Here is a 14,128-nt window from a genome sequence, read left to right on the forward strand (position 1 = left end):
CCCCTTTTGAACAACTCTGGGATCCAGCCAATTGTTGAAAATCACTATGTTAACACATTTATTTCTCTTAGAATAAGTATGCTTTGTAAAAATTTGAATGTGACACTCAATTGTGAACAGGGTTTTTTTAGTGAAGATTAACAATATGATTTATTAGAATTCCATTTAACAGAATTACAGGTTTCAATTTTTCCATAGGTCCCTGAAATATCAATTAAAATATTACTATTTTACTTACCCATCATGTTGTACAAGCTCTGTGGGGCAAACTGCCTTGGCATTTTCTGAATTGCTTCTTTGTATACACTAAGTGCATCCTAATTTAAGAAACAGAAAAAGAGCTAAAGTACAGGGCTAGTCACTGAAAATAAAATAACAACATCCTTCCAAAATTAAAATCTTCCATTGCTGTTTCTAAATGGTATTCAGAGGAAAATAATTAAGCCATCCTTTGATATCATACTGCCTCCATTTCATGAATAAAAATATTCAACCCAGTCCGTGAAGAAGGTCATATAAAAATCAGTTTAACAAGGAGTCAAATGTTACTATTGTTCTCTCAATATAAATTTTTCAGTTCCCATAGATTATGCAATAAAATAACCAGAAGTCACCCACAGTCATCTAAAATCTGTAGGTACTTCAAGTCAGGCGATCAAGTAGGATCTAAATAAAATATCGACTAACGAATCTTCTAGCTACTGAGACCTACTGAGATCATTAAATGCAATTATTTTTAAAATTCTATTTTCACCCTCATGTTGCAATCTTAATACATCGTGTAAGAGTGTGTGTGGGTGTCATTTGAGGAGGGAGGAGCCATACTGAATGGGAGAGAAGAAACCCATGCAGGCAGGCTTCGTGAGAGAGACAGGGAACACAGGACTGGGTCAACCTCCCAACTTCCCACACAAGACCCTGTCTCCATCACCTTTCCCCCTCCCCAATTTAAAAACACAATAAAATTAGTTTTCACTGGGTTATTGTTTTAAAAAGAATGAAAAGAAACGAGTAGGATTTATATCAAATCATTTACTCAATACGCAGAGTACAAAAATGTATTTTTTAACATCAAAAAATGGATATAGGTAAAAATAATAATGTGTCTTGAATTGTAAAATCAAAGAGATGGTGAGCAAACAAGGCTTGAGCTGCAATGCATGTTATTTCCTTTTCCTGAGGAGTCATAATTACGCTGAGAAATTCACAGTGAAGAAATCCATTAGGTTTTGCTTGAGCAGAGTTTTTTCCCAAAAGAATTTCACCATAAAACTCTTTTAATAAAAACACTTATGAGCTTCTTAAATGATCAGTGTCCCTACAATGAGATTGTAGGTAGAAAACATTGAGACTAGATCAGAACAAGGGGGAGGAATAAGGCAGAGGTTTTGGCCTGACCTCATAGTGTCCCTGCTCATGATAGAGTTTCCCCAGGTTGTACAGACAGCTGGTGACTGAGCTCTTATGGGCATGAGGGTCCTTTAGGTTTTCGTCAGGGATCTCAGAACACTTCAGGAACGTGCGTCGAGCTTCTTCCGTCTTTCCTTGGTTCATTAGAATAATCCCGGTGTTTAAATATGCAGCTGAGGGGAGACAAGTGGAAATACAAATGTTGAGAAGATGATGTATACTATGGAAACAATAAAGTTATCTTTACTTCTGTTTTGTTTCTATGCATTATTTCTGATTTTAAAAGAAAACCAAGAAATAAATACCCAGGGAACAAATATACAAAAGAACAACAATGTAGTAAGAAGTACAGGTATCACTGAAAAAAAATATATGAGTCTCTGCCTTCAAGGAGTCAGAATATTTTGAGCTTAATATCTAGATGAATAAAAGTTATATTTATCTTAATACATTAACATGATAAACAGGCACCAAAATATTAAAATTGAAAGAGATGTAATTGTTAAAGTCTCATCATTTGATTGGCAAGTATTCAGAAATAGAGTTACCATGTTTTTTAATCTGTGAGGCTTTAAATCACCATTTTCACGAAGGGAGGGGGAGGGAGGGATATTTTAAAAGGACTTGAATGTTACTTACAAGCCAGCGTAGGCCTGCTCCCGATCGCCAATTTATAATAATGTAGTGCTTCTGCAAACCTGCTGTTCTCTTGTAGAAGTAACCCTCTGCATGAGCAAAATAGAAATTTGGAGACAAGACTGTATTACTATACATAAAATCAAATTTTCATTTTATATTTCAAAAATAAAAATGGTTAATGGGGCCATAAAAATGATGAGGTACTATAAAAATAAATTCTAAATAGAAGGAAATGATTACTCAGGAGAGAAAATACTAGAGAGGGATCAGCTGCATTTAGGTTACATTAGAAAGTATTAAGAAGTAATTTCAAAAAGCTCTTTACCCCCTACTGAAATTTCCCTTTTCCAGCAATCTTTTCTCTCCCACTAGAATTACAAACCACCTGGATTTCTCCTTGGAGCACGCAGTTTTTCATCACTTCAGAAAGGAAACCTGTCTAAGGCCCTGATATACATATATACATTTAAACCTGAGACGCCTCTCCCACTGGCCATATTGCTTGGGAAATATTGGCCCATGACTGCTTGAAAGGCAAAAGGTAATCTGGATCAATAGTATAGAGTCAGAATTTTAACAGATTCCATCAAAGACTGAAGACCAACCACATTGTTATTTCCTTATTATTTGGATTTGGTCAAATAAGCTTAAATTTCAGAACACTGGGCGAATTTCAGTTCACTGTTGCGAGACATGCTTTGGTCTACAGACCCTCAGACTCTGGGCCTCCCTAGGAGGCTCCTCTGGCAGTGCGTGGCCACATGGATTATCCCAGCATTTCCAGGCCCTGCCCTCTTGACAAGTGAGAATCAATTATAAGCATGTCTGTGAAAATACAGTGTCAAGGAACTGGACTAAGTTCTGAAAGTTCTCACGGAGGGCTTTCTGGCCTATCCCTATTCTCATATAATCAGCAAGTGTCTTACAGACATTTGGCACCTCTCTTGGACCCAAGTACTACTGTCATGAACCTCAAATTGCAGATTCCATTTGCCAGCTCCTGAGGCCTCCAAAAGGCGGGAAAATGGAGGTTTGCAAAATGAGAAGGCCACTGATAAAAACTTATCATTTTGTAGAGTATTTTTAAGTACTCAGCTTTTTACTTAACGGGCATGATTGAAAAATAATGAAGTAAATCATTTTGAAATTAAAGTTTGCTCACTTGTATCATTAGCATATATTAACCTCATTATTTCTATTATTTGTTAAAAGAGCCATTTGAATAAATGAAACTGTTCCAAACCACATTAACAGTTACATATACACAGAAATGTACATATCTGTAGAAAATTTAGAGCAACAATTTGATAATGAAATTGATGCGCTTTGCTGTTAAGTGTACTTTTCAGTTGCTAGGAACAAGGAAAAACAAAGCTTCCTGCTGCATTTAAGAGTCTATGAAAAAGTTCAGTTGTCTTTAGAAGCAAGTAAAACTGATAAAGAGAAAGAACACTCACATATCTTCCAAAAAGGAGTAATATTCTTTATAAAAATAATTTTGACAAAATGCTTTCCAGTTAGCTAAGCTCATACACATTATCTCATTTCAGAAACGTATCTACAACCTTAATTGTCTTTGTCACTTTCCTTTGAGGTTCAGATAGAGAGGTGTTTCTTCTTTGATACAAGGCCAATGTCATCAGAGGAGAAATCCATCTTAATCCGAGTCTTCCTACTTTCCTTAGGAACTAAAGTCCTTCCACGAGCCCCTTTTTATCCAATATCTTCAATCTTTTTCCCCATTGCAATTTCCTTTCCCTTAAGACTACAAAAATGTTTGTGTGCCTCTTAGCATAGAGCGGAAGATAAAACCCTACCACCTTAACATTCCTGCATCCACCTCTTAACTACCTCTTACTGTCGTTCTTCCCCTCAAAGTCAGATTTCCTTTAAGGATAGTCTGTGGTGCACATGTCCAATGACTCAAATCCCATTTACCCCTAAATCCAGTTTAGGCTCTTTCCCAGAATTCTGCTGAAATGTCATAATCGAATTTCCACTAATTATCAAACTCCCAAAATAGTTTGCTTGTATGAATCACCTACTCAACTGTAGCATCTGTGACTATTAAACCCATTTTCCTTCCTGAAACTCTTGTGTTTCCTCAGCTTCTGGAAAACCAGTCTTCCTTATTCTCTATCCCTGAGACTATCCTTCCAAGAATGAAGAAAAGTGTATCTTTATTCATATATTCCTTTAAAAGAAGTTGGTATTTCCCAGGACTTTGTCTTTTTCTCCTTTTCTTGGTAAGTACTGTCTCTGCATGACAACATGCATACATGCAGCTCATATGCTGACTGTTCTCAATTCTAAATTAGTGATCTCTCTCCTGACATCCAGATCTGTTGAAAATTCAACAGCTTACTCAACCACATCAATCTAGGTGCTTATTAGCTGGAATTTCAAAACCAACACATCCAAAAATTGAAAGCAATATTTCCCACTCAAAAATAAAGTGATAAATGAAAGATATAAAAGAAGAAAAAAATCTTTCCTCAACAATTAGAACCATCCTTTACATCAGTTGCTAAAATCAGAAACCTGGTTATCACTCGTGACTTTTCACTTACCCTCAAAATCCCAGGTTTAAAAAGTTTCCAAAGCCCACCAATTCTTATTTTATTTTCTAAGGCTCTTTACTCTGGCCCCTCAAGGTTCACTTTTACAGATCTGGCAGAGCCCTTTTTACCTTTCCTGTCACCTAAATAACTGCAATCGCCCACTAATTAGTCTCATTTCTAAAGGACAAATATGCTGTTAGGCTAGACAAAAAGAACATGAAGAGATGAATGCATATCTTTGAAACTGTACCTAAAGCCCATAAACCTGGAAAATGATGTATTCAGCCTCATGGGCTCCCCCATACTGATGTATTACAGTCCTGTCATTTTCTACCTCATAAAATACAGCATGATAACCACACCTAGACAATCCTGTCCAGCCTGCCTCATTCTTTGGAAGAAACTAGTCACACAGAGGGATGGAGCAGCTAAGTCTCCAGGATTATATATAAAGTGGCTCTTTGAATTAGAGAGCATCATCCTCTGCATCATCTGAATAAAGTTAGCAACGGAATGAGTCCAAGTTAAACGGCTATTGTGACCAATTTCTCATGGCTAAGGATTTAATTGAGCATCAACTATGCTCTAGTATGCACACTGCATATGTGAACAAGACAGATGCACTCTCCTGTGGATGCACAATCTATTGAGGGAGACAAATAAGAAAATAAATGGCGTGGAAAATTACTATGATAGGGCACAGAGGAGCAACGCCGCTCTAGCTCAGGAATGGACAAAGGAAGGTTCACGGAGTGCAAGTGCCATTGGGCAGAGGCTTGAAAGTAAGCAGCAGTAGAGAGTGTCATCATCAGCCCCATGTTACACAGGAAGAAAGCGAGGTCCACGGAGAATTTACCAACTAACCCTAGGTTTTATGGTTAACAAGACACAAAGCCAGGACTGGAACACAGTTTCTCTGATACTAAATCCCATGCTCTTTCTAAAAGAAAAAAAGAAGAGGAGAGAGAAGATAATTCAAGTCTAGATGCATATGTACTAGGTTATGTTTCCTTTTGCTCTAAAATTCTTCAGATTTTGGATAATATGAATTTGAATTAATGCTCTGAAAAGGAATCCAAACGCCATTTTGACAGCTCAGGATGAATTTGGGTCAATTCCAGCGCTGTAACAACGAAGCTTCTATTACTGCTGTTCTCCACATTTATAGAACCCATTCTTTACTTTACTGAAGACTGGATAGAAGGATAGAAACCCTTCACATTGTAATAGTCGTGGTTGTAATAATAGGAAAAACGACAACAGCTAAACCTATTTGGCACTTACAGTGCTACATATATTTACTTAATTTACATATATTAACTTATTACTCATCAATAATCTTATGAGGTAGGTTATTATTACAAGTCTCGTTTTACCGATGATGAACCTGGGGCAAGTAAAAGTTCTGCAACATACCAGAGGACACACAGCTAGCAAGAAGTGTGCTACAGTTCAAGCCCAGCAATCCGATTGTAAAGGAAGATCTGTATTTTAATAGACCATTCATACCAAAGGCTTTTCCACAGCTGTTTAAAATTGATGACACAGTTTGTTTACATGCTGATCATGTCAATAAAATCTTCTGGTTTCTATGTATATTAAAAACAACAACACATTTTAATATACCATCAAGCTAGAATCTAACAAGAAATAGTGTTATTCATATTATGTGAAGTTGCTTTACAATTAAGGCAACTGGCCCATGCTATAGATTAATGTGAATTCAAAGTGTCTTTTGGGGGAGAAATTGAAAAAATGTTATTGATCTCTAAGTAATAAATGGTTGGGTCACTTTTATGTATCTGTGTGTAGGTGGATATATTATAGTGTATTTTAATAGATTCAAATCTTTTACTTCTCATATTTCTCCCCCAGTGATTTATCTTTCAGAACCACAGTCACTGAAATTAAGCAGCCAGTGAAGAATACAAATTGGAGAAACAGAAAGAATAAATACTTGTTACAGTCAAAGGAAGAAAACACATCTGGATACAAAAAGTACTATTCACTGTAACACTTAAATTCCAGAAGACCACTTTACTTCAAGAAAAAAACAACAAAATGCTCTCCCTTAAATCCTTTCAGTTTGTTTTAACCTGATTTTGACCATTTTCTAGGAATTACCATTAAGTGTGTAGAATTTCTTTTTCTTGCAAAAGTTTTGCCCATCTTTACCCCAATCTCCCCTAACAACCCTTTCTCTAAAATACCATTAAAAATAAAAATCACAATACTCCAGATACTTGATAAATGAAAACCAGTCAAACCCATGGTAACAGTGGATTGGACAGAGTTAAATGCAAACATTAAGTGTAAACAGGCAGACAAATCCCTAGCTGATTCTAAATATTGACAGAGACAGAAGGGGAGCATTTTTTAGTACAATGTTTCTGAACCAGGGGTGACTCTGTCTCCCAGGGGACACTGGGCAATGTCTGGAGACGTTTATGGTCGTCACAAGTGGGTGGATGCTACTGGCATCTAGTGGGTAGAGGCCAGGTATGCCATTAAATATGTAAACATGTTAGAAGACACAAGACAGCCCCCGAAAGCAAAGATTATCTGGCCCCCAATGTCAATAGTGCTGAGGTTAAGAAACCACATTTAGCATTTCATACATACTAACTGCAACATATCTGTTCAGAACATAAGGTCCTCATGTCCCTGCTAACCACATACATGAACTATGTAGAGAATACAGAATGCAAAAAAGCAAACTACAGGGAATAAATTATTTTTTTTCAATAAAAATCTAATCTATCATCATTTCTACTGACTTTTCATTTAAAAAGGCAACAAAATAAATTTTCTAAATTATTTTAAAAAGCATGCCCTTCCCCACTGCTGTCAGTACATACAAACAAAATGTCAGTGGCTCTTTGTAGAAGGTTGCCCTCAATACAGAACTGTCAAAACATACAAATCCTCAAGTAGAGCTACCTTTTGCCTCAGGTTCAAACAAAGGTCTTTAAAAATCGTTGAAATCCGACATGTTCAAATATTGGTATTAATAAAGCACATCAGAAGTATACTTTTCAAGAATATGTATTGCAGTAAACAGAAGAAAAGTATAGTTTTCAAGAATATGAATTGCAGTAAACTAAGCGGACATTTACTCAGAACATGGGTGAAACAGGATGTGGTTTACAGAGCCATGAGCTGTTAAGACCAGGGAAATACTAAAGGATAGTAGCTTTCTTTCTTCTTTCAATTTCATTAAAGCATAATTTGTGGCACTCCTATACCATATTAAACATTGAGAATAAGATTACCAAACAATAGGTAAATATTTTTTGAATGAACTATCTCATGGTGAAGACAGATGATCAAACACTCACAATACAGTGTAAATGAAGCATAAAGTGTTCTGGGAACCCACAAAAGGGACACTTTTCCACGATGACAGGTCAGGTGAGGTTTGTAGGGAAGGCAAACATGCAGGGAATGGAGTTCCAGACAGATCAGGCCGCCATGCTTATGAAAACTCAAAGTTACAGAGGATAGCATTTTAATCTACCAGTAGCAGTAACGACAAGCTTCATGGAAATTAAATGACGATCTATGTTAGAAGCCTTCTGGAAACATAAAAGCTAAAACAACTTAAAATTAAGATTATGTTATTGAGAATATTTCAGTAATAAGTTGTTTGGTTATTCCCTGGGCAAAAATTCTTAGTCATCAAAATAAATCAGATAGTTTAATGTTTACAGGCAATGGTTCACAAAATAATTGATAATCCTTAAGGTCCAAATACTAACAAAAACATAATGTTCATGTTAAATTGAGACATTTTTTCTGAACTTTATTTTGTTTGATTATCTTTTAACACATGTAGGTACTCTGAAACTAAGATTTCTTTCCTCAGAGATAAGACATTATATGTTTTAGATGTTCAATGCTTTCCTAAAGTATTCATGCCTCTGAAATTTCCCAACTGACATTAATTGGCATTGGCTTGGCATCATATTCAAACTTTGCATTAATTCACATTTAATAACTGATTTTGCTAATTCAGCTGATGACTCTAATAATGAGATTTTATATAATTTAATTGTGAAATGGCATTACAGTTGCATTTCTTCTGTTTTTCCAAGATTAATGCCTACTTTTAGTCTATGTTCATAATAGGATATTTGGAAACATAAATCGTTAATCTCTATTATCAGATAGAAGTGATAATTTACAGCATGTCAAACTCATAACACACAAATGCCCCCAAATCTTGCTTGATAAAATAGGTATCAGGCAAAAATCTCAAGTGACTATCCTGGAATGAAACTCAAAGTCCTTTTTAAAAACAGAAGCTGTAAGTAAAATGAATAAATTACTACTACTTGAATCAACTGCAGTAATGCCAAGGTTTAGGGTGACACAAGAGCTTAGAAATTAAGTATCTAATATGCACAAGCCACTGAATACATACAAAGAACCAGAATCAATCAGTACAGGAGTCTTGGTCATGTGACTAAATTCTATCCAATGAAATGAAAGCACAGTAGCCAGAGGCCCTCTAGGAAAAGTCCTCAAAGAGGAGGGAGCATGTTCTCCCTTACCCTTCCTCTGTCCTGCTGACTATAGGTGGAGGCCCAGTTCTGAGGATGGTAGAGAAAAGCCCTGTTCTGAAGATGGTAGAGAGCAAACTGAAGGGAGCCCAGAAACTGAGCCCTTTATAAAAATTTCCCATGACCTTGGGACTGCACACCTCTGGACTTATCTGTACAGAGAATACAATTTTAACTAGTTTAAGCTAATGTTATTTGGGATTTCTTACCACTTACTTTCTTATCCTCTTCTCTACTGATAAAAAAGCACATGTAAATGACCCAATTTCGTTCCTTTATTTGGCTGAGTGATATTCCATTGGGTCATTTGTAGAGATGTGCATGGATCTAGAGACCGTCATACAAAGTGAAGTAGGTCAGAAAGAGAAAAACAAATATCGTATATTAATGCATGTATGTGGAACCTAGAAAAATGGTACAGATGAACCGGTTTGCAGGGCAGAAATAGAGACACAGATGTAGAGAACAAACGTATGGACACCAAGGGGGGAAAGCGGCGGGGGGTGGTGGTGTGATGATCGGGATTGACATATATACACTAATATGTATAAAATGGATAACTAATAAGAAGCTGCTGTATAAAAAAATAAATAAAATAAAATTTAAAAAATAGATACATATAAAAGCACATGCATTGTTTTGTTTAGTTTTTCTTTTGTTTTTTTAAAAACTAAAATATGTAATATCAAGTATTAATTAATTAATTAATTATATTTGAATTAATTAATTATTAATTAATTATATTTGAATGAATATAATTAATTCTATTAATTATATTTGAATGAATATAAAGTATGTGTTGTCTGGTTTTGAGTGATAACCAGATGAGACAATTTGCCAAGTATGAAATTTGCAATTAAAATATTCAATTAAACTTATACAATTTTAGAGTGTAATAGGGGCATGAAATTAGAACTCTTAAATTAAATGTCTAGACATCAGAGTGGTCAGAGTTATCACTCTTTGCCCAAAAGAGTGATGACATTAGTAGCATTTTTTAATATAAAAGCATTTCAGTTAATCCTCTCAATCCTCAAATAACTAGAAAGAAGCAAATTCATAGGCATTATCACATGAAATAGAAATAGGTAGGATTTTAATCTCAGAAAAAAGATATAAGTGAGATATAAGTGATTGAATTTGAGTTCCACGGGAGATTCCAGAGACAAAGCTATATAAATTTTCTGGTCTCACATGGCACATCTATGGCTTTCAGGTCACCCTAGGATAACAGATTTTGTATTTGAGGACCACGCAAAAGAATTCCCTCTACTCATATTTTTTTTTCTCAAATCATAAACTCAACTTTCCTTCTCTCCTTTTCTTTAATTAAACTAGAAAAGCACTGAGAGAGAAAGGGAATATAAACAGTTAACTTTTTACTTAAAACACACAATTTCAATTTATTAGAATAATAATATGTTTGTTACAAAAAGCATAATTTAATTGGATACTAGTTTTAAACTACTGCTAAGTTATTATACATGATAACTATATACTGTATGTACTCTGAGCAAAATAAAAAGATGTCACTTCTTGAAAAGGTTAAATCCCACTGAGCAATGAGCAAGTTGTTTCCCCGCTCCATACTTTCATTGCATGAAGAAGAATGGAAATGGAGATGGAGAAAAAGACAACAATCATGTGACGTGAACTAGACAGACGCACACACAGGATTCTATTACGTAGCTCCCCAAAGCTGAAACCCGTTTCACTGGGTATCATTTCTAAGTGTCACAGAACTGCCAAGTAATACAGTTTCAGAAAATACAGTTAAGCCTCCTCTCTGGTATCTTTCTTTTGACACAGACCTGTTTATTTGTTCTAAATTGGATTTTGTTTAGACTTTGACAACTGAATAAAGTACAGTAATGACATCCTATTTCATAAAGATGATTGTTTTTTATTCTAACCTATCAAATATGGGGCAGTAGGCATCCAATCAAAAAACTGTTTTTATATTTCCAACACATTACTAAAAACCTCATCAATTCCTATCAGGGGGAAAATGAACAAGTTGTAGCTTTTATTAACTTTATTTTAAAATTAGTTTTTGCTTAGGGTCTAAAGAAAGAGAAATGTATCCTCACTATAGTACCATGTCTGAAAAATAGATGAAGACTCAGTTAAATGGAGCATTCATTACGAAGATACTTCTTCTGAGTTAGAGCCTGGACTATGCCATCTAAATAAGCCTTTATCCCATATAAGTCCACTTCTACTCTGTAACACGTCCTGAACAAAATGCTTCACGATTATTATCTTATGTAATTCTCTCAATAAACCTATAAAGGTATAATCCCCATTTTACAAATAAGGAGCCCCCAAATCGGAATGGCTACTCAAATCTACATAGCTAATTTTGTTGGATCTGGGATACACAGACTACACTGTATATTAATATATGCATAATTCACTTTATACCTGTCTTCCGAATATATAATTACGGCTATATTTTCCTCTACATGTCATACAATAATAATAGGTGTGAATATAATTTCCTAGTTAAAAAATAGCACTTAAGAGGAAGTAAGAAAGAGAATTAACACTCGATGTGTGTTTTCCATATTATTTATTTTCATAATTAAAATTAGCAATTTCAAATATTATTACTCTTTTTACTTTAGAGATATGAAAACATCAGAGATAGAAATTAAACAACTTGCCCATGATAACACAACTGGAAAGTCTTAAGATGAGACTCAAATTCAGAGCTGCCAGGCTTCAACTCACATGTCTTTCCATGTCTTTTCCCATATTCGTCCACTGGGAATATGTACCTGTTCTTAGTTTAAGCATTTATAATTGCCCTCTCTCTCCTGCTCATATACCCAGTGCTTTTCCATTTTCTGTATCAACAAATTTCTCTTCTCTCTTTCTGTATTTATACATACCCATCCCAATATATAAACATCTTGGATTTGCTTCAAAGGTGGGTAAACTACAGCCTCCAATGCCAAGTCAACTTCACCAAGAAATGCATCATAACCAATATACTTGGTGTGACAGTTAATTTTATGTGTCTATTTCATTGGATCATAGGAGACCCAGAACACTAGTTAAACATTATTTCTGAGTATGTCTGTGGGGATGTTTCAGGAAGATTAGCATTGTATTCAGCAGATGGAGTAAAGCATATTGTCTTTCCCATTGTAGGTGGGCATCATCCAATCTGTTGAGGGTCTGAATAGAACAAAAAAGAGAATAGGAAGATTTCTTTCTCTCTGTCTCAGCTGGGACACTGATCTGCCCTCAGTAATCCTGGTTGTCAGGCTTACAGACTCAGACTGGAATTTACACCACCATCCTTCCTGGGTCTCCAGCTTGCAGAGGGCAGATCATGAGACTTTTCAACCTTCATAATTTCATAAATCAATGACTTACAATAAATCTCTTTACTATACACACACACACACACACACACACACACACACACACACACACACACTAGCGGTTCAGTTTCTCTGGAGACTCTGATTAATACAACTTATAAAGGGGTTTCCCTGAGTTATTCTTGTGCTCAAGACCTACTTCTCTTAATGGAAATGTTTACCAGTGAGTGTGAGCAATATCCTCACGCAAGAGAGCTGTGAGCTGTTAGAAGCGGAATGAAATTAACAGCTAACAAACTCTTTAGCTTTTATTATACAATTATATCAAGTTCCCAGGAACTTTATTTAATCCTTGCTACAACACTAGGTGATATCAGAGCCCAATTTTGCAGATGAAGAACAAGGATTAAGCAACTTGACCAAGTGCAGGACCAATACATGGGAGATCTGAATCCAAGTCTGTTTAATGCCAAAACCCATGCCCTTAATATTTCACAAAGCTGCCTCCATGGTGCAAAGGTGAGAGTTAAATTTTTTAAAAAATGAAACTTTTCCCTTTTGCCCACTCCTTTTCTCCCCACAAAAACAAATATTATTCAGGTAGGTTTATATATATTTTCTGGGACCATAGTCAAATCTCTTTCAAATATTTCCTCATTCTCTAAGAGAATTTTGTGATTTGAAACTAGCAAAATTAAGAACTAAAGCATACCTAAGACAAAGGCATTGACCACCAGTGATGGAACTTTAAACCTATATACAGACTCGCTTTTATTCTTTGCTATTTACTGGGGCTATCCAAAATCGATGACTAATTATTATGTCATTTTTTGAAGGAGAGATATTTGTCAGTTGGATGGTGTACAATCACTGTGGAGGAACCCCAAGCTGGGATACAGGAGTAGGCCAAAGCTTGACCTGCTCAGTAAAAGTCAATGTAATTAGACTCTTGGTTTGTTCATTCATTCATTCAAAATATATTTTGAAAGTGCCATTATAGAGATTTTAATGACTGGCAGAAAAGAGAGATAATTTAAAAAGCAGTAACAAAGTTGTGTACAGGGTACCATGATACAGTCTGATGCACTGTGGAGGTCCACAGAAGGAAACCTAACTTAAAACTAGTTTGTTCAGGCACTGGGGGGGAAAAAAAAAAAAGAACATTTGTGAATTCCACAGGAATCAACACACTCAAAAAAATATTACCAAAAAAAATCAGGGCCTGATTCCATCACAGATATGGTTATAATTTGGGTTAGAGATGTTCCCATGGGCACACAGTGATTTAGTGCAATGCACTCACTTTAAACATAAATGTTCAACAAAGTGGGTGTTTTCTTTGTCCCTTAACAGCAGGGCTCTAACAAAAGTCTGCTGTTGAAGCAATAAATTATGAAAGAGGAAAAGGTATCATGTATCTCACAGACCAGCAGGAATAGGTGTTAGGTCAAACCAGCAGTTTCTAACTTAAGAACAGGCATGAGCAGTTCCAAAAACGAAAGTCTTAGCCTATCTCTTTTGGCCTGGAATAGATTTTACAACCTAGAAACAATTCACTCATGGGCTTATCCTGCAGTACTTGAAGAACTGAAAGAAAACACCATTTATAACAATGTTCCTAAAA

General features: G+C 35.5%; 1 protein-coding gene across 3 annotated transcripts in view; it reads right to left on the reverse strand.

Moving 5' to 3' along the window:
• The window catches only part of TMTC2 (transmembrane O-mannosyltransferase targeting cadherins 2), an 852,682-nt gene that overhangs the window by 593,983 nt on the left and 244,571 nt on the right, over positions 1-14,128 (reverse strand). For all 3 annotated transcript variants that reach the window (XR_009565442.1, XM_030856453.2, XM_060305966.1), the window contains 3 exons: positions 2,050-2,135; positions 1,399-1,583; positions 239-317 (listed from right to left, as the gene is read on the reverse strand). Coding sequence is in view for 2 of the 3 variants with exons in the window: in XM_030856453.2 (XP_030712313.2) it covers positions 239-317; positions 1,399-1,583; positions 2,050-2,135 (350 nt within the window). In the remaining variant the exon portion in view is untranslated. The remainder of the gene's footprint in view (positions 1-238; positions 318-1,398; positions 1,584-2,049; positions 2,136-14,128) is intronic.

The sequence above is a fragment of the Globicephala melas genome, chromosome 10 (genome assembly GCF_963455315.2).
Source record: "Globicephala melas chromosome 10, mGloMel1.2, whole genome shotgun sequence".
NCBI classification, from domain to species: Eukaryota; Metazoa; Chordata; class Mammalia; order Artiodactyla; family Delphinidae; genus Globicephala; species Globicephala melas.